The sequence below is a fragment of the Trichosurus vulpecula genome, chromosome 4, assembly GCF_011100635.1.
Source record: "Trichosurus vulpecula isolate mTriVul1 chromosome 4, mTriVul1.pri, whole genome shotgun sequence".
NCBI lineage: Eukaryota > Metazoa > Chordata > Mammalia > Diprotodontia > Phalangeridae > Trichosurus > Trichosurus vulpecula.
Genome location: NC_050576.1, coordinates 274,970,720 through 274,994,590, shown reverse-complemented (window position 1 = coordinate 274,994,590; position 23,871 = coordinate 274,970,720). Strand labels below are relative to the sequence as shown.

The following is a 23,871-nucleotide window of genomic DNA, read 5'->3' as shown; positions in this document are numbered from 1 at the left end:
GTCACAAATCCATTAAGCTGTCTGAATCCAGGTCCCAGGTCCCTTTTCACTTTGTCATGGTGCCTCTTAAGCATTCTGGCTAGGAGAACCTGGGTAAATTTTTTGACTTAAAACTCCTATTTATGGAAAAGGCACTGCTCTGCATTGGTAGAAGGATTTTCCTCATGTAAGAGTTCTCTAAAGGCTGCTAGGTAAGGCAGTGTATAGAGTAGAAGGCCCAGAATCAGGAAGACTCATCTTAGTTCAAGTGCAGCCTCAGATAGTTACTAGATGTGTGACCCTGGGCAAGTCACTTCCCTGTTTGCCTCAGTTTCCTCATCTGTCAAATGAGACAGAGAAGGAAATGGCAAACCACTCCAGTATCTTTTTTAAGAAAACCCCAAATGGGATCACAAAGAGTCAGCCGCTACTGAAAAATGACCGAACAATAAAAATATTAATGAAATGATGGAATCAGTTTTAATCCTCATTTTGTAAAAATGTAAATTCTCTATCAGCATGATAGTGTGATAACATTAAAAAACCAAGTAAAAGCATTCTGAATAAGGGTAAGGCTTACAATAAACAAACATACAGAAAACTTACAATTGCATACTGCGGTATAATTCAAGGGCTTCTCAAGAAATATTTATCGATTAGATAACTTAGGTTACAATTGACCACTCAGGGGACTAACATGCTAAAACTCCAGGAAGCAAACTCTAAATCTTATCAAAATGTCAGCATTGGGCCACAGAGATTCAAGGACAGCAAAAAACAAAAGAACCGAAACCAAACCAAACAAAACTGAAAAAAAAAAATCCTACCAAACAACCCCCAAACCTGATTACCAAATGATTTGCTCTGTCCTCAACTATGACATAAATTATATGAACAAAATTAATATGGCAATCAAAATAAGTTATTTTATATCAATATTCTGTATGTAAGCATTTATGCCAGAACAAAATCTCAAAAAAGACGTTAAGTATATTTTCTGATTGTGCGCACTATTGAAAAAAATACTGCTTGATTTAGAAAAGGACAGGATCTTGGGAACTTTAAACTAGGAGATCTGTCCTAGGATGCTCTGCAAAGTTACTTGCATTTAGCTGACCATAAGCAACATTATTTGCAAATAACTTTTTATGACTTAGTAGATCAGACATTTACAGAATTCGAGAATTAGAAAGAATCTCAGAAGCCTCATAGACCAACCCATATACAAAAGGAATCCCTGAATAAAAGAGCCAATCAGTGATTATCTTGACTCTACTTGAAGACCTCCCAGCAGGGGGATTCTACCTCTTGTTGAGGTAGTCGATTCATCCAATTTTTGGACAATTCCATTTGTTAGGAAAGCTTGCCTCTTTGCAGTCTTGTCCATGTACGTCCTGGGAATTGTCTGAGGCACTGAGAAAAGTGACTTGAGCAGGGTCAGACATCTAATGTCATGAGTATGAAATCATGTCTTCCTGATTCTCAACCTCGGACTCTACCCATTTCTCCACATGACCAATGTCTTAGCGCTCCAAACAGTCAAACTGGCTAAACTTGGATTTTGGTGCATGACTTGTATTTTCTCAAAATTCAATACAATTGCTTTGGCAGCACATATACTAAAAATGTATTGATAACAGAGAAGATTATTATGGCTTCTGCTCAAGAATCACAAACAAACGTGTGTTCTATTTTTTTAAAAAAATCAAATTACACAGCTGTATGATAACATGATAGTATTAAAATCAGAGTTTTATTATTAGCAGCACATTGAAGAAATGGAGATTTATAGGGAAACTGAGAGTTAATCTATATTGTCCCAGGTGGTGTCTTTTTTGTTTGTTTGTTTCTATGACCTATGAATGGGTGGAGGGATACTCTAGCTATGGAAGGAGTGACCTTCCTGTATCACAGCAATTTAACAAGTGATGCCATTCTTGCCCCACTGAGATCATTATTTCTTCTGTTCCCACCCCATTCCTTATTCCAATAGCTGGGCCTATGAAAGAGTGGTGATTCACTCATGGGAAGTTGTTGGGATTTTTTGTGATTGTCAGGGGCTCTGGCCTTCTGGACTTTGAATCTCTAGTCAAGTAATTACTGGGAGTTAACTAGAGTGAGGGGAAGGTACTAGAGTGAGGATTTATATCAAAGAATGAGAAATGCAATTTCAAAAATTCAGGGTTTGTAAAATATTGGATGCAGGGATGACTTTAGTGGAGATGAAAATCCTTGTTTAAAAAAAAATGGCTTGTGCCAGAGACTCACTGACACGAGCTGTCATAATAGTTTTTTTTTTGTAATCAAGAAATTATGTTTTTAAAACATAAATTTATATATCTCTTGGCCTTCTTAACTAACATCTAGGATCATGAAAACCATGGACTCACCTCATCAGAGAAGTCAGGATTCTGGGAATGATGGAGTACTGTTGTGTATGCTGCGGTAGTGAACAGTGGCCCTCCAGGTTTCCCGTAAATACACTGTTTAAAAAAGTTATATGTTGACCAAATACAAAGATCTGTTTTAACTCTATAATAATCATAACAACTGAAATTTCTGCACCACTTTAAGGTATGTGAGGTGTTTTACATACATTGTCTCATTTGACCCTCACAACCATGTCCAGAATTCTTTGTTTTTTTGAGGATAACCAGTTATGTTGGCAAGCAATTTCTGCAGACCTTAATTTCACTGCTGTTAGTCCTGTTTAGGTAATTTCTAATACCCTCCTTTCCCATTTTCTAGTTAACTAATTAATTTTGACTATCAAACTGTGCTACAAATGGAGGCACCCCCTCCTTATCATGTCTCCAAATCTGACATTATTTCAATCTCCTATATGTGCGAAATCCTACAATTTGACTTTGGACTCCAATTCAGTTTGTAACTTTTCTCCATTAATTAATGTTTGGTTTTTAAAAAAATGTTGGTGGCTTATATTTTTGATTTAGTACCCACTGTCCTTGTGATTTCTTTAGTTCTCACAAACACATCAGTTTAAGACCTGCCTTTATCCTTTAATGAGCTATATAACCTTGAACAAATCACATAACTTTTCTGAGCCTTATTTTTTAATCTATAAAACAGAGATATCGCTTAGCCTACTTTCTCTACATGTTAAAAGGATTAAATATCTTGGAGAGCAGAGATTGTTTCATTCTTTGAATTTATATTCCCAGCACATAGCACCAAACTAAACAAACAACAGGCACTTAATAAATGCTTGTTGATTAAGCATTTTGTAACCATAATGCGCTACATAAATGCAAGCTACTGATATGACTATCCATTCACTAACATTCAACAGCATGCCATTATTCTGGATAATTCTAAAAGCTGTTTAGTATACTCCAGCTTCACCTCTGCCTCCTGAAATCCCTATCTTCCTTTGAAGTATAACTCAGATTCTTCTACCAAAGCTTTTCCTAATTTGCCTAGCTGCTAGTGTTTTCTACCTCTTGAAATTAATTTGTATTACTTTGAATATTTTGTGTTATCTTTATCTGTCTACATATCTCACTCCATCTTCACTCCCAGTAGAATGTAAACTCCTTGAGTGTAGGGGCTATCTTGTTTTTGACATTCTATCTCTATGCACAGCACAGTGCCTTATACATAGTAGACAGTAAAAAGATTTGTTGAATTGAATTTCATAATGAATTTAGAATACAGAAATGGCAACTCCCCCTCTACCCCAAATCTAGGGTGGTCCTTTTTTCCCATTTCAATTTGTGCTGACAAGTGGATTACTTCTAGGTTTCCTGAAGGCTGTTTACATAGAAAAAAACCCCAGATTTTCTTTTTCTATATTTTCCTAACCTTATAACTTGGAAAATATAAACAAACAAAACCTTGAAAAGATATATTTGGCTAAATATACTTCAATAATTATGTAGGGTAACATAGCAGAATTCTATGTACTATATACATTTTTATTGATCCTTTAAAATTGTATTAACAACATCAGGCACATACTTTCACATTCTAACTTCAAAACCACTTAACGTGGAGTTCCCATTTGGCCCTACAGGCATGCCTTCCACAAGTGAAAGTGTCCAAATGGTCTATTGTGCTGGTAATCAGGCCATTGTAGGGGCAGTCTCTGCACAAAGCTTTGGAAGTTTGGCCCACTGAGCAATATTTTGAATCAAACATACAGGAGGTGAGAGCTGGGCTCTTTTCTGGTAAAGGGCAACTACTTCTCAAGGGGGAAGCTTTTCACATTCATTTGAAACAAGGAAAATTTCTTTTTAAATCATTTCAAGTCAAAGCAGTGCCTTGAGGTTGACATTTCCAATGGCTCCAGCTAATGATTGCTATTTTTTTTTAAAAAGTTCATTTCAGGAAATAGGAAAAAATATATTAAATTGTTCTTTTTTTCAACTAAATTCAAATAAAATATCCCTCTTTGGTTGGAGGAAAGTATGTTATTTCTTTCCCATTTTTTTTTTTGTTCTGTGACTCTTTGGTGTCTTGGCTCACCTTCACTGGCTTGGCACCTTCTTCATCTGAGTTTCTGAATTCAATGCACACAGTTATATTTCGTGCCTGAAATAGCAAGGGGAAAGAGAAGTTATAATTTGTTATTCAGTACCACCACCACCAAAAAAAAAATCCAAGTGTTGAAATAAGTAGCTCCTATTCACACCAAAGAACACATTTCACATGACCTTCCTCATGGGGTTGAAAAACATAGGAGCAGATTCTGGGAATTTTTTAAACAAGCATTATACTCATTACACAGGACAAAAGTCCAAACACAATAGGATTTTAGACATGGCTTTTTTTGGAGCACATTTAAAAGATACAATAAAAATGTGGCCAAAAGAAAATTTTTAGGATGAACTTCAGAAAAGATTGTTAGCATAAGTCACAAAACTGCATTTCCCTTTATAATACCAAAGGGAATCCCATTGCAGTTCAAAAGTAATCAGTTTTCCCTGAAATAGCTTTCTATTCTGAGCTCTTGGCATTCAGCACTCTGTAATTTCACTTTCTAGACATGTTCCCTCTGATGTAGGTGTCATGAAGGGCAAAAAGTTTGAGGCACTCTCAGAAAAGGAAGGCTTACCTTGTTGAAACATTTCTGCCCATCATACTTGAGGTGCTTTGGGTAGACATAAATTTGGTTTTTATATACCCGATAAGGCCGGGAATACTTGGTTGAATCATAAACAAATTCTTCCACTTCTACCGTGGGCTCCTGTTGAACCATCACATCAAAAGGCTTGATGGGGGTAAAGGATGAGGTCACACAGTCTTCAAAAGGAGAGAACATAAAACTATTAGTCAAATGTTTATTCTTTTTGGATCAACTTTCCTGAAGGGATTTCAGTGGAACCTCTCAACCTAGAAAGTGTGTGTGTGTGTGTGTGTGTGTGTGTGTGTGTGTGTATCTGTACATATATACATGTATACACACACACACACACACAGGTGTGACTCCACTCTCTAATTGTGGGGGACCCCCAAGGCATTTAATGTCCTACCTTTGTATAAATGACTGTCCTCCATTTTTGGAATGAACTACCTCCTCACTCTTGCCTCTTAGAATCCTTAGTAATTCTAGAAATGTATGGCACTAAGGAGGTGGCGGAGGAATGTCTCAAAGAAGCAAGTGACTTTTGTTTATAACATTTCCAAAGATCCCAGCTTTCACACCCTGACACCCCACCAAATTTTGCATGTGTTGTTGAGTAAATAGCATTGGCATTAGTCAATTGTAATATATTTTTAATGATAAAGAGCAGAGTTCTAACATCTCTTCAACTAATGTTTCTCTCCTAACGAATATTTCAGCCATCATTTTGACTCATTTTTTTTCCTTCCTCTGCTCAAGGACAGATAAAATTCTGATTCCCCAAACAGTCAAAAGAAATAGCCCAGTTCATGCTTCTCTCTCTCTCTCTCTCTCTCTCTCTCTCTCTCTCTCTCTCTTTCTCATAACGATCAATATTAAAATAGTTAAGAGTAGACGGCTTGGATTAGATTCCTTGCTATATCTCATGCTAAAATAATTGCATGGCAAAAATCCAGGGGGGAAACGAGCATGGTTAAAGTAATGAAGATATCATGTAATGTTCTCCAGGTTCATACCACATCAGATACGATAATAATAGTATATAGTACATTTATATAGTAACTAATGGTTTGCAAACAAATATTATCTCATTTGATCCTCACAAATAACCTTGGGAGATGGGTGCTATTATTTTACCAGAGACTGAAGCAGATAGACATCAGTTGACTTACCCAGGATCACACAGCTAGTAAGAATATTAGACCAGATTTGAACTCAAGTTTCCTAACTCCAGGTCCAGCACTTTATCTATCCACTGCAATACCTAGCTCCTCTAATAATAAAGGAGGGTGAAGACTGTCAAGAAGTATTTTTATAGTAATGAGAAAGCTACTATAGAAAAGCTAAGGAATAACTCCATATAATCTATTTTTTTTCACAAATGCCCAGTGTCCCATTTACCAGCTTAATTAGATTTTTTTGGGGGGGTGGTGGTACTGTAATTTGGGGAAGGTTTGGATCTATGATTCATCAGTGTGGAGAATTCCCAGTTTGGACATTCCTTCCCCTGAATATAGATCAGCAACCATCTATAACTTACACTCAGAGAACCGTTGAGACAATGAGAGCTTACATGCTTGCCCAGAGTTACAGAACTAGTATCCATCAGAGACAAGACTTGAACTCAGGTCTTCCTGACTCCAGGGCCAGCCTTCTGTCAACTACACCGCACTGGCTTTAACTAGCTGGTATATATGTATACCATGTTCTATTAAAAAGAAAAACCTATGCAAATCAATGATACTTTTGACATACTATGAGGAAGAGAATTTCCCTTATTTGTAATGAGAGGGGTCTGGTTTCATTCACTATTAACTAGTTGTGCTCATATAGATGGCTAGGATACAACTCACATACTTGGCAATGGTCTTTGCTCTATGTATTTATATTAAGCCTTGGTGGAGGAAGACATCACTACAATGACAATGACATCAGTACAATGATGACTTTGATTTTAACATGCCACTCCAAATCTCTGCTCCCATCCAAAAAAATATCAGAATGAATTTTTAAAAGACGACAATCAATGATGATGACTTATCATACTTGGATGCTCCAGAGGTACATTTTCAACTATAATATCCAGGCTTCCAGGGATGATCTGTGTTTTGCTTATCTTGTCTGCCCTAGAAACAAGAGAAGAGAGAGCAAATGACGAGAACAATGATGAATTATCACCAAAACACAGGAACAAATTAGTCTGCTCTTCATTATCCATGACAAAGTTGGGGAGATTCTGGCACAGAATGTAGAAGACTATAAATAATCTACAACACGTTAGTATATCTTAGTTTATCTCATTTCTGGAAATGAAAACCTAAAATGATACTGAAAGAGGTAGCTAGGAAAGAGTCAAGGCAGAGAGTTAAGTAAACACTTGCTATGTTTTTCTACCTTAACTATGGATTTTGTTCCCTTAGAGCTATTTTTATTGGTGGAAAGAACTGTTGATTTGGAAACTCCCTCCACTGATAAAGATGTTCACATTGTCTATAACTTAGATTCTTAGAGAATTGCCTGGCAGTAATGGGACCTTAGGTGTCCTACCTATGGTCCCAAAGCTAGTATGTATAGAGCTATAAATCTAAAGCTAGGCGGGACCTCAAAGGCCATCAAGTCCAATCTCCAGTTTTATAGATGAGGAACTTGAGACCCAAGTGACTTGCCCAAGTCTTTGCATTAAGCTTCAGAGGTGGGATATGAACCAAAGACCTCAGACTCAAGAGCTTGGACTCTCTGCACTGTATCCTACAATGTCAAAAGTAGGCCATGAACTCAGGTCTTTGATACTCTAAAACTAGCTTGCTATGTACTATGCCACACTCTTACTTAAAATTATATATGAGTTTATCTACATTTATATCTATGTCTCTCTCTCTATTTCTCTATCTCTAGCAATCTAACCATTCAGACTAACAACCAAGCAATCCAAATAATTTTACATAAACCAGACTTCGGGAATTCATCAGGATATGTAGTTATTAGTTTAGGCAGGTAAATGTTTTATCTAGTTCAGTGGTCGTTTAGGCTGTAGGCCAATAGCAGCATGTTACAAAGCTGGTTTGTGTGATTCCTAGGAAAATTCCAGAACAGATTATGAAAGAGATGGCTACTTAGCACCCAGAAAAGGAAGCAGAGATTGCAAGAAGCCAACATGACTTCATTGAGTACAGGATGTGTCAGAGTAATATTATTTCTAATTTTGTCAGGATTACTGAACGAGTAGAACAGGGAAATGTAAATATAGTTTGCAAAGATTTTAGCAAAGCATGTTTTTAAAGTATTTCTTACTATTGTTGCGAAGAAGATGGAGAGATGTGGAGGAGACAATGATATAATTAGATCTTTTTGGAATTGGATAAATGGTTTGTTTCAAAGAGTAGCTGTAGAAGATTTGGTTTGATAACAACTTGTCATGAGATCTCCAGTGAAGAAGCCCAGGGATCAGTACTTGTTCTATTTCCATTAAATACTTTTATCAATGATTTGCATAAATCTATATCCAGCATACTAAGCGAATATGCAAATGATATGAAGTATCAAGGAATAGTTAACAACTGGATCCAAAAAGGTCTTAAAACCAGCACATTGAGCTGAATCTAATAAGATGAAATTGAGTATGAATAAATGTAGTCTGCCACAGATTAAAAAAATTCATAAATATAGAATGAATGAGAAATTTAAGAAAGTAGTTTGTCTGGAAAAAAAAAAGATCCTGGGGTTTTAGTGGAATGCATTCTGGGTATGAATCAGCAATATGATATAGCAGCCCCAAAACTAACACAATCTTGGGCTATATTAAGAGATAACTTCCAGGAATAATGTCTTTCTGTCCTGTTTAGACTCCTGTTTAGACTAGATGACTATGTACAGTTCTGAGTGACATGGTTTAAAAAGGACATTAATAATGTGGAGAGTATCTAGAAGAGGGCAACTAGGGTGATGAAGGGCCTTGAATCAGTCAACAAACAAGCATTTAGTAAGCACCTACTATGTGGAGGGTATCATATTACGTGGAGATTGAAGAAAGTAGATATGTTTATATTAGAGGAGACTGGTGTGTGTGTGTGTGTGTGTGTGTGTGTGTGTGTTTTCAAGTTTTTGAAGCGATGTCACATAGAAGAGGGATTGAACTTGTTTTGTTTGAACTCAGAAGACACAACTAGGCTTCAGGAGTGAAAGTCACAAAAAGACAAATTTAGACTTGATGGCAAGAAAACAAAACAAAACAAAATTTCCTAACCATCAGAACTATCCAAAAATGGAATGGGTGGTCTTGGTAGTTAGTGGGTCTCTCCTCTGGAGTTCTTTAAGCAGAGAACTTATCAGGCATGTTATATTGGTGATCCCCTTTGGGTATTGTTTGGACTAGATGGCCAGTGAGATCCTTTCAAGTCTTAAATTCTCTGATTGAGTTTTAAGAAAGACATATCTTCAATAGAGTTTCCTGGGATCAACCATCAAGACTCTAGTCCCATTATTATGGTATTATCAGTTTTGCTAAATGTGATTTTTTTTAATAAAAGAATCCTCATATTGCTCAAACTTACACATAGAGAGAAAAATATTTAATAATTAAAAATGGAGGGGAATAGGAAAGGATCCCAACCTGGCAGTACAGATGAATGCCCACCACACAATTTGAAAACCTGCTATTAAAATTTACGTGAACAACAAGTAGGCTTGGTGGGTGGATAGTGAATTCACTGATGTCAGATTCTCATAATTGTTTCCTTCTTCCTACTCTGACAGTCAGTGGTTTTATTTTCCTCTCTGGCAGCACTCAACTATTCCTTAATGTTTCAAATACCTTTTCTGTTTTTCTGGAACACTTGCTTTAGAAAGATACAATCTAGCAGTTTGTGAAGAAACATGAAGATCACTCTTATTGGTTGACCGAGTTTTGCTACAGTTTGAACAATAAATTAATTGAGAGTTTGATGCCTTTCTATAGAGACCACACAGAAATCATCAAAACCTTGCCAAATCTTGCTTCATTGCAATAGTGCCCAAAATTCATACCTCCTATAATCTGATACCAGTTTAATCAGGTCTTCAGTGGAAATCTTGCTACTTTCTTGCTTGTACAGTGGAGAAAATCTTGAGTCTCTGTCCACATTCCCCTGGTTATCCTTAAATACTGATCTGCAAGAAAATGAAACTGATTATGTTAGTTTAGGTTTTTTTTGTTGTGATTTGAGAATTTACAAATCAAAGTTTAAAGGCAAAAAGACAAAAAGCACTATTAAAGGAAGAATCATAGGTAGCAACTCTGGTGCCTGGGGTGAACAGCACATGTCAAGGAGCACAAGGTCCAATGGTCACATGACAGAGATTAGGATACTTTGAGTTTGCTGATGGGGAGGCTGCAAGAAAGGGCAGTGCCATCGAAGAGAGAAATTCACTTGGGAAACTGTTGATATGTACATGGGTAAGGGCAGTAAAAAGTCTACTATTGGGCAACCATTATTCTTACTAACTTGGTATAACTCTTTATATTGGCTAAACAAGTGCCAGTGGTGTTAGGTGCTCTGCAAATTTTGGCATTCTGGTGCCCAGCCCCATCTTACTTAGAGCTATGAATAGAAACATCAGTGAAAAATCTTCCTTTTCTTTTTTTTTAAATTTATTTAATATATTTAGCTTTCAGCATTTTCACAAAAGTTTGAATTACAATTTTTTTCCCCATTTCTACCCTCCCCCCACTCCAAGATGGCGTATATTCTGGTTGCCCCATTCCCCAGTCAGCCCTTCCATCTGTCACCCCACTCCCCTCCCATTCCCCTTTCTCTTCTTCTCTTGTAGGGCAAGATAAATTTCTATGCCCCATTGCCTGTGTATCTTATTTCCTAGTTGCATGCAAAAACTTTTTGTTGTTGTTTTGAACATCTGTTTTTAAAACTTTGAGTTCCAAATTCTCTCCCCTCTTCCCTCCGCACCCACCCTCCCTAAGAAGGCAAGCAATTCAACATAGGCCACATGCATATCACTATGTAAAACCCTTCCACAATACTCATGTTGTGAAAGATTAACTATGTTTTGCTCCTCCCTAACCTATCCCCCTTTATTGAATTTTCTCCCTTGACCCCATCACTTTTCGAAAGTGTTCGTTTTTGATTACCTCCTCCCCCTGTCTGCCCTCCCTTCTATCATCCCCCCTTTTTTATCTTCTTCCTCCTTCTTTCCTGTGGGGTAAGATACCCAATTGAGTGTGTATGGTATTCCCTCCTCAGGTCAAGTCCAATGAGAGCAAGATTTAGTCATTCCACCTCACCTGCCCCCTCTTCCCTTCCTACAGAACCAGTTTTTCTTGCCACCTTTATGTGAGATAATTTACCCCATTCTATCTCTCCCTTTCTCCCTCTCTCAATATATTCCTCTCTTATCCCTTAAATTGACTTTTTTTTTAGATATCACCCCTTTATATTCAACTCACCCTGTGCCCTTTGTGTGTGTGTGTGTGTGTATATATATATACACACATACCTACACATATACATACATAGACACACACATATGTATATATATATATATGTACACACACACACACACACACACACACACATATATATATATACATATATATATATGCATATTCCTTTCAGCTACTATGATATTGGGGTCTCATGAATCATACACATCATCTTTCTATGTAGGAATGTAAACAAAATAGTTCAACTTTAGTAAGTCCCTTATGATTTCTCTTTCTTGTTTACCTTTTCATGCTTCTCTTGATTCTTGTGTTTGAAAGTCAAATTTTCTATTCAGCTCTGGTCTTTTCACTGAGAAAGCTTGAAAGTCCTCTATTTTATTGAAAGTCCATATTTTGCCTTGGAGCATGATATTCAGTTTTGCTGGGTAGGTGATTCTTGGTTTTGATCCTAGCTCCATTGACCTCCGGAATATTGTATTCCAAGCCCTTTGGTCCCTTAATGTGGAAGCTGCCAGATCCTGTGTTATCCTGATTGTTTTTCCACAATATTCAAATTGTTTCTTTCTGGCTGCTTGCAGTATTTTCTCCTTGACCTGGGAGCTCTGGAATTTGGCGACAATGTTCTTAGGAGTTTTCTTTTTGGGATCTATTTGAGGAGGCGATCTTTGGATTCTTTCAATTTCTCTTTTGCCCTCTGGCTCTAGAATATCAGGGCAATTCTCCTTGATAATTTTTTGAAAGATGATATCTAGGCTCTTTTTTTGATCATGGCTTTCAGGTAGTCCAATAATTTTTAAATTATCTCTCCTGGATCTATTTTCTAGGTCAGTGGTTTTTTTCAATGAGATATTTGACATTGTCTTCCATTTTTTTATTCCTTTGGTTCTGTTTTATAATATCTTGATTTCTCATCAAGTCACTAGCTTCCACTTGCTCCAATCTCATTTTTAAGGTAATATTTTCTTCAGTGGTCTTTTGGACCTCCTTTTCCATTTGGCTAATTCTGCCTTTCAAGGCATTCTTCTCCTCATTGGCTTTTTGGAGCTCTTTTTTCCATTTGAGTTAGTCTATTTTTTAAAGTGTTGGTTTCTTCAATATTTTTTTTCAGTATTTTTTTGGGTCTCCTTTAGCAAGTCATTGACTTGTTTTTCATGGTTTTCTTGCATCATTCTCATTTCTCGTCCCAATTTTTCCTCTACTTCTCTAACTTGCTTTTCCAACTCCTTTTTGAGCTCTTCCATGGCCTGAGACCAGTTCATGTTTTTCTTGGAGGCTTTTGGTGTGGGCTCTTTGACTTTGTTGACTTCTTCAGGCTGTATGTTTTGGTCTTCTTTGTCACCAAAGAAAGATTCCAAAGTCTGAGACTGAATCTGGGTGCATTTTCACTTCCTGGCCATGTTCCCAGCTAACTTACTTGACCCCTGAGTTTTTTGTAGGGGTATGACTGCTTGTAGAGCAAAGAGTACTTCGTTCCAAGCTTGAGAGGATGTGCCGTTGATTTCAGAGCTATTTCTATATAGCCAGCTCTGCCACCCCAGCACTCCTCCTTCCTCAAGAACCACCCACCCGGACCTGACGCAAATCTTCAGCAGGCTCTTCACTCCTGCTCTGATCTGCCACTTAATTCCTCCCACCACGTGGGCCTGGGGCCGGAAGTAACTGCAGCTATAGTTCTGTAGCTGCACCTCCCCTGCTGCCCCTGGGGTGGTGGCCAAACTGCAAACTCTGTCGCAGCTTTTCCCACTAACCTTCTCTGTTGTCTTTGGTGTTTGTGGGTTGAGAAGTCTGGTAACTGCCACAGCTCACTGATTCAGGGTGCCAGGGCCTGTTCTGCCCAGCTCCTGGTCTGGCTAGTCCTGCTGCCTCCCACACTGAGCTCCGCTCCCCTCCACTCTGTGCACGATAGACCTCATTCAGTGACCATCCAGCCTGTCCTGGGCTGGATTCCTGCTTCCCTCTGTTATTTTATGGGTTCTGAAGTTCCAGAATTTGTTCAGAGCCATTTTTATAGGTTTTTGGAGGGACATGGTGGGGAGCTCACGCAAGTCCCTGCTTTCCAGCCACCATCTTCGAAAAATCTTCTTTTTCAATATCATTCCTTCATAGCAATTTGTCTTATCTTTGGAAGGCCAACAGCATGATAGAAGCAAAGGCAGCATGAAAGAACTCCTGTGGCCAGTTCAAAGGGAGGGGGCAAAGGAGAAGTTTGGCCATTTCCCTGCACCATAATTAAATGTCTTCACTTTTTATACCCTTTACCAAATTTCCTATTGCCATGAATAAATTTCATGCCAGTGTTTTGATTAGTGACTGCCTTTATCAGATCACAATTTCAGGAAAGCTCAAGGTATCATGTCTTATTTTATTACCTACTGTCCAGTGGACTCCTCCTATTCAGTCAGTTAGTTGCTACTCATGTACCCATTACTGTTCCCCTCTCAACCCTATCCCCTCCAATTCTGGAACTATGAAACATAATCAAATCAATTGTGACATTGTCCCTAGATAGAATACACTTTCCTGTGGCCACTTCCCCCACTCAATACACCTGTAACTTTCTAGACCAAAGTGCTCCACTCTAGCTATTAATTCTCTTTGTGGGTAGTCTTCATCATGAGAATATAAGGTCCTTGAAGCAAATACTTTGGTAATGGTATTCCTAACACTTAATACAGTGCTTACAACACAGTAAGTCCTAAATAATTTTTTTTTATTCATTCATTCTTTCTTTATTCATTCATCTTGACTTAAAAGCCTGAAAAGTGTAGGGGAGAAGGGTGAATATGAGAATTGGGAACTCGATTTGTATTCTTTTATAAAAGTCACATTTGAACTCATATTTAAAACTTATCATTTTGGAAACTCTTAATTGAGCATCTCTAGTTTGATTTTTCTTTTTCCCAGGGAAAGTAAGTAGCACTTGATATGCAGAGGATGAGAGAACTTGGTGAATCTGGCAGATGCCGATGATCAGAACTCAGATATTTCCAATCAAGATAGATATGCTGTCTGTTTCATTTTTAGGACAGGGCAAAGGTGAGACTAGGGTATGTGAGTCAATAAACATTTCAGGCTATAGAATAAAGAACATAAATCCAATCTAGTTGTGTTTCTCTTACTCGCTTCTGATGCCATGGTGCTACCCTACTGGTGCCATGAAAATATCTGTTAGGAAATTTATTTGGAGTTGAATAACGGTGAACTTGGGAAACACGTGGCCACAGAGATATCACTTTTACTAGACAGCAAACTCCCTGAGGGCAGGGATGATGTCTTACTCAAACTTTGTATTTCCTCTAGCCCTTAGCACAGGACTCTGTACATACTAAGTGCTTAACAAATGTGTGCTGAAAGAATGAATGAAATACCTACATGCTAGTTTTTATTCTTTCATAATAGAAAAACAGAACATCTATAATTAGATTTGAAGTCAATTGCCCTGGGTTTAAGCCCAGCTATGTTACTTACTAATTCTATGATCTCAGTGAAGTCATTTAAACACTCTGTGACTCAGTTTCCTGAACTGTAAAATGAGGGAGTTGTACTAAATGACCTCAAAATTCCCACCTAACTTTAAATATATGGTCCTATGAATTAGTCTTAATAGTGTCAGAAGGATATTAGATTTTAATTTCTGCTAATGTGTATACTCTATTTAGAGTATTTCATTACTTTTTAAATCCTTCAAACTCAAGTTCACTTGTTTTTTTTTAAATTTTTTTAAATGGACCATTAATCACAAGATCACATTTTCTTACATGATATGAAAAAGGGTGATGGAAGAACAAGCATAGCCTGTTCTCAGAAGCAGTGTGTTTCAACTAATATAACCAGCCCTTCTAATTTTCTCTGTTCTATTTTACAATTGAAAAAAGACACGAAAATAAATCTGTGTAGGACAAATCATTTTAAGCATAAATGTTACACCAGGTTTCACTTCAGGTGACTGGCATGTTGGAAGTAGTATGACATTTGTTTCTCACTCTATGGGAATGTTAATTCAGTTCAATCAACAGTTTTTTCGTTATCTAGTCATCCCAAAGACTGTCTGCTCCCTCGATGACTAAATCAAGTCGCTGTAGGACAAATTGTTGATGTGTTCACCCCCATTCCTGCCAAAGGAGTTGCTCATTTACATGGAGCTCTCAGGAGAGCTGAGCTCATGACAAGAATGAGCAAATGATCTTGTAGCACTCTGGTTTCTCTCTGTACTCTCTTGCATCTCTCCTTCACACTGATCTCATTCCCTCTTGTAGCATGACTGTTTGTGTGCATGTCTTTCTTTCCCTTAGACTGTAAATTCCTAGAGACTAGGTTGTCTTGCTTATGCTTGCATTTCCTGAGCTTGGCACAGTGCCTCAATAAATGTTTGGTGAATTCAAAACAAAAATGAAACAACCGTCAAATAAGGATGGAGCAAATTCGAGGGTAAGGAAGCCTCAAATCCAATGACTTGCTTCATCAATTTATAGGATCGTAGATTCTGAGCTAGCACTGACATTACAGGTCATTTAGTAAAATACCTTCATTTTACAGATGAGGAAACCACGGCTCAAATAGGCCATGTGAGCTAACATATAGGCTATATTGGCTAAGGTTGTACAGTTAGTAAATGTTTGAGGAAGGATTTGAACTCAGGTCTTCCTGACTCCAGGTCCAGCACTATCAACCAGCCACACTGCCTCTCATAAATTAGCATGATGTTATCTCTAAATAGGAGAGGTGGTATGACATAGGATAGGGTGGGGAACCTGCAACCTCCAGGCCACAGGTAGCCTTCTAGGTCCTTGGGTGTGGCCTTTTGACTGAGTCCAACTTTTACTGAACAAATCATATCAGGTTTCCTACTCCTGAAATGGGGTATAGAGTGCTGAGCTTAGGATCAAGAAGGCTTGGGTTCATATTTCACCTTTGACACTTATGAAGTATGTTACTCTAGGCAACTTGTACCTTCCATGTACTGTAGACAGGGCCCTAGGACCTACTAAGCCATATATATTTTTTGATTGGTGTTGGTAGAGGGAGTTCCTATACTGGGAATTCCCAAAGATAATGAAATCACAGACTCTGATGCATTTAGAGTCTCTCCATCAAAAGGAAATCCTATTTTGGATCTTAGGGCATATCTGCTAACACACCCAAGAGGTCCTCTGGCACACAGAGATCTTCTTGCCTAACCCCATATCTGATGCCAGGGGGATCACTGAATGAAATGAACGAAGATGTACCTGTCATGGAATATTGTGTAATGTTTTGATGTCATGAGGTACTCTGTAGGAGATAGAATCCTTGTGGCTGCATTTTGCTTTACTGAATCAAATGCTTTCAATAAAGCAACATGTAATTAATACATACATGGAATATATTTTCTAGCATTCTAGTCATTTATGTGATCATAAAGATGTGGTTCAGGATAAAAAAAAACCCACTCATCTGCTTGATTCTCTGGTTTTATTTGTTTGCTTTGGGTTGGGCCAATGATTGTACTGTGATATGGAATTCCTAGTACGGAAACTCCTTTCTCTATGCTAATTGTCACCTGCTCTGATTCTTATAGGTGGGAACCATTCATTGTCTGAGGCACTGAGAAATTAAGTGACTGGTTCAGAGTCACATCACCAACATGTATAAGAATTGGGACTTGAACTCACCAGGTCTTCCTGACTTCTGGGCTGGCTCACTAAATACTCCATTTTCCCCCTTTTCCTGCTCATAGAAGGTACCTTCCATGCACATTTACCATACTGGATTTAGATCATTCTAGACAAATATTCGATAGAAATAAGAATGCAGGTCTAAGGGTTGGTGGTTGTCATTGTCTTTTTGCATGATATTTTCCATTATTTTGGAACTTTTCCTTCTTTTAGAGATTTCCGGAAGCAATTGTTTAATGCTTTGAAAAATTAGGTCACATGAGCATGGGTTTCTTTTGTATGTACTTGATCAGATCAAGATACTCTTTTAGGCTTTATCTTTTCATAACAAACCATAAAAATGGATTCTTGTGGTCTGTGGATAGAAATAGGGGATTTGAAAGGGAAATGGAAGTAGGTGCTGAAAATGACCACCAGGACAGTAACAGCAACAAAAAACAAGCAAAACCAAGATAGGGCAGATATGTTGGGTTTGAGTGAAGTAGGTCTCAAAACTTAGGAGAACTCAATGATAGAGGGAAGTCAAAAGGATGGTTCTTTGAATCCAGTGATGGCTGAGAGGAAAAGGTGGTCAGTTAGTGAGAAAAAACCTTAAGGAATAGATAGCTGAAGTTGTGACTGGTACCCTTGAGATACAAAGAGAACAATCTATCAGACAAACAAAAAGCAGTTATCAAGTGCCATGTATGTGTAAACTAGGCTATGTACCAGGCATTGTGCCAGGGATAAAAGAGGAAGTCAAGGACTGTCACAGTTGTGTATCTGTCTGCCCAGTGCCTGCAACCAGAACTCCTAGCACACAGTAGGCAGTTAATAAAGTCTTACTGATTGATCTCTAGTGCACTGATTATGGTAAAATATGGGTGCAGATCACATAGGACTAGATGTGGAGAAACTGCAGTACATCTCATGACATGAATCATTCAAAGCACCAGAGCAACCGAGATGGAGGATACGGAAGAGAGTCATCCCCAATGAAGGAATTAGAATGCAAGAACTCATCTTAATTTGAAAAGAATTATGAAGACAGGCAGCTCTCTATAGTAGAAGGAGCACTCAATTTAGATCCAGGAAAGACTTGATCTATTTTGCCTCTGACACTTACAAGTGGTGGAACCAAGGGCTCCACTTAATTTCTCTGTACCTCACTTTCTCCATCTATAAAGTGGGCATAACAAAAGCACCGACCTTACTAGGTTGTTATAAGGAAGAGATGAGACAAAATACATTGTGTGTTTTGTAAAACTTAAAACACTAGGGAAAAAAATCATCTATTTTTATTACCAAGGAAAAATAAAATCTGACTGCTGGCTCAGACTGTCAGAGGAGGCTGGCTTTAGAAGAAACCAGGAAGGAATTCTGGCCCACTAGATTTAGAAGTATTATTTTTCAAAGAGACACTGGAATAGAAGTTCCATTTTCATGCTTGACAACTTGACACATATCTAAGGGTCAAATAAATGAGTGTTAAAAATCTAGCATAGCCCATCTGTATCTGCTCTCGTGATTAGCTGAAAAGATAATATTTTCATTGTAAAATGGCACCACAGCTGGCCTCCCTTCCCCCTGCCAAAAAAGGGGCCAAGCACCAAATTCCTCTTGGACAGAAGATTTTTCACAAGTGATAAGAATCAAATGTCATCTTGACTAGACCTGAGTAAAAACAATTCTAGGCCAAGCAGGTTTTATTTTTTTAATCTGTGAATTGATGAGCTATGAGCTACATTATCACTTCTACCATACTATGGTGACACGGTTGACTTCAGAGTCATGTTTTAAAGTTAAAAAAAAACCCAACAATATTTCAAAGTTAGGACTCTTCTGGATAATATAGGGGGAAAGGAAAAATTTCTACAGCACTGCCATAAGAATAAAATTCTGGACAAGCAACATCATTAAGCAAAATGACATGGGTGATATCCAGTTTGGTAAGGCTATGACAATTTCTATTTAAACCATTTGCCCACAAAGTCAGAATATTCTCTCTCTCTCTCTCTCTCTCTCTCTCTCTCTCTCTCTCTCACACACACACACACACACACACACCCCTCTAGTAAATTGTTCTACATACATTATGTCCTTTGACTCTCACAACAACCCTGTGAAGTAGGAACAATCATTTACATATGCAAAACATGACGCTCTGAGAGGTTAAGTGATTTGCCAGGGTCATAGAGTTACTGAAAGTCTGAGGCAATATTTGAACCTAGGTTTTCTTGACTAAATGCAACTCTCTATCCATCATGCTGTACTATCTCCATGATATAAAGGAGTTTGAGAAGACATTTTAAAACATCTGTGGTCTGACAAGCCACATGGTCTAACAGGAAATTTAGTATAACTATACATCCTCCCATTAACCATATAAGAAATACATCATCCTAGACACTATTAATTTGATGTAATTAAAAATGTACGTGGCTCAGACCAGTGGTGTATAACGTTTTCTTAGCCTACTTCAGGGCCACTAACCTGATATTGCTACAGTTGATGATGGTGGGATTTGTTGGCTTTTCTATCCCAAGTGTATAATTAGTTCTATTGTCAGGGATACTTAACTCAGTTTGTCTCCTTGGAAACTCTGTTGGACTTTTTGCCAGCTCATTCCAAATTGAATAATTACTTCTGTCTGCCACCAAATCTTCTTATGGTCTCTTTTATGGACTCAGACTTGACCTCATTTTCCCCTCATACGATCTCATTGATATTCCAGGTTTGAAATGTATGTCACAGAACTTCTCCACAAAGGTGGCCTAGTCAAGTGGTAGGTTCTATTTTTCCATTTATCTTAGAAATTACATTGGCTTCCATGAAGAAAAAATACAGGTATAATGGTAATCTTCCTGCATCTGACTATTTTATAAATCAGGCGGAGGTGCCACCTGCTCTTTACTCTTCTGAAAAGACCCTATAATTGGGAAAGAATATCCCTATTATTGATCCAGACTGTTCTCTACTCAAAAAGTGTGTGATAGCGATCCAATTCAATTCAACAAACACTTATTAAATATCTGCTATGGGTAAGACACTGCCCTGGGCACCAGGAATATGAAGATGAGAGGGGACCTGTCTTCAAAGAATTTAAAATATAGCAAACAAAATTTGACACATGCACAATTCAGTATAAGACAAAGTGAACTGTGAAAAGGTGGAGTGGAAAGGTCCTGGATTTGGCCTCCCCAAACCTGGGCTTGAAACTAAGTTTTCCTCCTGAAGTTCTTCTCCTTCATCCATGTGACTTTAGATAAATTACTTAATGTCTTTGGGCTTCACTTTCCTCCTTTGTAAAGTGAGATTAGACTAGTTGGCAGATAGGTAGTAAATAGAACTTTGGATTTGGAGTCAAAAAAATCTGAGTTTTAATCTTGCCTTAGACAGTAGCTAGCCATAGGGCCCTGGGCAAGTCACTTAATTTTAATTTTCTTATCTGCACGATGAGAGCATTATGCTTATTGAACACCAAGATCCTTTCTAGCTCTTAATCCAGGATCCCATGATGAGATGATCTATAAAGTCCTTTCCTTCAAATATTGATAGGAAGGTCCAACCTACAAAGTATTATCTCAATCAGCAGAACTAGGCAATTAACCTGTGGAGGAATATGGCAGCAAATGTTGTCAAATAGACTACAAATTCCTTGAGGGTAAAGGCTATTTCATTTTTGTCTTGATATTTCCCTACAGCATGTGTATGTTAGGTAAATGTTTGTTGAATTCATTTTTTTAAAAAATGAGCATAATTGGGCTACCTGGTCAAGATGGCAGAGTACAAGCAGTATAAGCTCACTTAGGAGAGCACCCCAAACAGTCCACTCCAAACAACTTTAGAATAACTTCTCAAATCAAATTTTGGAGCAACAGAAACAAAAAAAGATCAGAGCGACACATTTTTCCAACCTAAGACAACTTAGCAGGCTGGCTGGAGAGGTCTGTAGTACCAACTGTAGGCTCTGGAGGTGGCTTTGACAGTGGCGGCAGCAGCTTTGGGAACACTCAGCCCAGAGACAGTAAGGGGGTCAGACAACTGGTCAGAAAGAGATTACAGGAGACCCTTTGCTGGCACTGGGTGCGGCTAGCATTGATTGGTAACCTATACACAATTCTTGGTCATACTTCTAGGGTAGAGAGAAATGTTTCTGGTTGGTCACAAGGGAACAGGAGCCCTGCTTGCAGTTCTGAGGCAGAAAGGAGCATAAACATTTATAGCTGCAGGAGAATAGAGGTCCTGGCCACAATTCCAGGACCAAGAAAAGTGCTGGCCTTTGTGACTGCGGGGGAGTAGGGGTTCTTCTTGCGTAAAGACCAGAGAACACACCAGGACATCAGTGACCACACCTCTCCTTGGATCACATCACCTTGGAAGCACACAAAATTGGTAAAATCCCAGAACTATTTCTGAAAACAAAAGCATGAAAAAGCCTGAAGTTATAGTGTTTCCCCACTCCCAGGTAAGCAGAGCCCAACTTTAACAAAAAGTTCAAAGTCAGGAAATAGGGTGGAGAAGTGAATAAACAACACAAAATAATTTGACCATAAAAAGTAAGTATGGTGGCAGGGAAGACTAAGACACAAACTCAGAAGACAATAATGTGAAAATACCTACAAGCAAAGCCTCAAAGAAAAATGCTGATTGAACACAAGTCCAACAAGAATTCCTAGAAGAGTTAAAGAAAGAGAGAGAGTGGTGGGGCAAACATTGAGAAAAGAAATGACAGTGATACAAAGAAATTATGGAAAGAAAATTAACAGCTTGGTAAAACAGTCACAAAAAATATGGAAGAAAATTAACACCTTAAAGAACAGAATTGGCCTAATGGTAAAAAGAGGCACAAAAAAAAAATCACTGAAGAAAAGAACCCCTTATAAAAGCAGAATAGGCTAATAAGAAAAGGAGGCACAAAATTCCACTGAAGAAAAGAACTCCTTAAAAGAAGCAGAATTAGCCAAATGGAAAAAGAGGTATAAAAGTTCAATGAAAAAAAAATCCTTAAAAATTTGAATTGGGCAAGTGGAAACTAATGACTCCAGGAGACTTCAAGTTCAGAAATCTTAATAATAATGGGTAGCATTTATATAGTACTTTATGGTTTGCAAATAATTTTACAAACATTATATTATTTGATTTTCACAACAACCCTGGGGGGTAGGTGGTATTACTATCATTATTTTTACAGATGAAGAAACTAAGACAATAGAGGAGAAATATCTTGCTTAAAGTCACATGGCTAGTAAACGGGTGGAGCTGGATTTGAACTCAGGTTTTCCTGACTCCCGGCCCAGTGCTCTAGCCACTATACCACCTAGTTGCCTCCTTCTATTATGCCACAGAGAAGATTTTATAATTTCATTATCCAGTTATTGGGTGAAATTATGCAAATAAAATAGTTAACATACCTCACTGCCCAAGCAAATGGCATGTGGTATTTCCCCAACTTGCTGCAGAACTGCCTATTTGACTTTAATATCTTCTGCACATACTAAAAAGAGGAAAACAAATTAGCGATGAGCATCTAGCAACTTGTATATGGAAAATTACGATTAATCAATCAAGTATTTCTCAGATGTTTTCTATGGACCAGGTACTGTTTTGGGTTCTAGAGATACAAATATAAAGAATGAAACACTCCCTACTCAAGAGGAGCTAAGATTACCATATGGGAGGGGTCACCAAGCACATATAAGCATATTCAAAATAATACAAAAAAATATACAATAGTTAAAACAAGGTGCTCGGGAGGGGCAACACTAGCACTTACAGGTTCAGGAAAGGCTTTGTGCAGAAGGTGGGGCTTGAACTTTGTCTTTTAAAGGAAGAATGGGACAAAGTAAGGAGGGAATGCTTTTCAGGCATGGGGAATGGACTAAAGCAAAGACAAGGAGGTGGAACAAAGCAAGGACAGTCTGGCTGACTTGAAGAGTATGCGAAATGGAGTGACAAGAGACTGGAAAAAAGACTTGAAGCTCCATTGTGAAGGGCTTTAAAAGTTAAATGGAGGAGTAAATATTTTATCCCAAAGGCATTTTTTTTTGCTTTCAAATTCAGCCACTTATTAGTATAATAAAAGTTAGTTATAAGTGCTTTTCTACCCCATGGATTCAGTTATCCTGTGGATCAAATGGTGTCCCCTCCATACTCCCTCCCTCTCACTCGTGGATCCCATGGGCAATATCTTTCCTTCCAACACTGGATTTCTACTAATTAGGAAAAACCTTCTTGACTCTAGAATGTAAAGATTTCTCAAATTCATAGCCTTGGCTTACACAATAACTTTATTCTTTATTGTTGTAATTCATACTGAAGGGAGTATTATTAAAATATTAAACATTACCCAAATGGAAAATTCCCCATGCACTCAAATCCAGTTGCTCTATAATAACTTTCCCATGCAAAATACATTATTTTTTAATCTTCATGAATATTTCACTAATGGAATATTTTTCTAAATTGGCTGTTCAGATTTGATGACTGACCAATGAATGTTTGGTTTTCTTGTCATTTCTTTTAATGAAAAAAAAATGGAAGAAATGTTTAAGAAACTTTGTTAATTACCTTGTTGGAGTCTGGATTTTTAATATAAGGTTCAGCACCACTGGCGATATTTCCCATAAGCACTTTCTCAATCTTGGCCACCAAAACAATGTCAGAGTGTGGGTTACTTACAGAAAATATAGCCTATATGAATAAAATCAAGGAACATTATTAATAAGTACCCACATGCTAAT

At 37.8% G+C, this 23,871-nt stretch overlaps 1 protein-coding gene and 1 pseudogene across 3 annotated transcripts in view; one reads left to right on the top strand and one right to left on the bottom strand.

The window, feature by feature from the left end:
* Positions 1 to 23,871, bottom strand: part of DOCK10 (dedicator of cytokinesis 10) — a gene marked incomplete at its 3' end in the record, with an annotated part of 192,013 nt that overhangs the window by 63,493 nt on the left and 104,649 nt on the right. For all 3 annotated transcript variants that reach the window (XM_036755279.1, XM_036755281.1, XM_036755280.1), the window contains 7 exon segments: positions 2,370 to 2,462; positions 4,465 to 4,530; positions 5,054 to 5,241; positions 7,109 to 7,188; positions 10,085 to 10,207; positions 22,543 to 22,625; positions 23,699 to 23,821. In XM_036755279.1, coding sequence (XP_036611174.1) covers positions 2,370 to 2,462; positions 4,465 to 4,530; positions 5,054 to 5,241; positions 7,109 to 7,188; positions 10,085 to 10,207; positions 22,543 to 22,625; positions 23,699 to 23,821 — 756 coding nt within the window.
* LOC118849293 lies at positions 1,579 to 1,677 on the top strand (annotated as a pseudogene).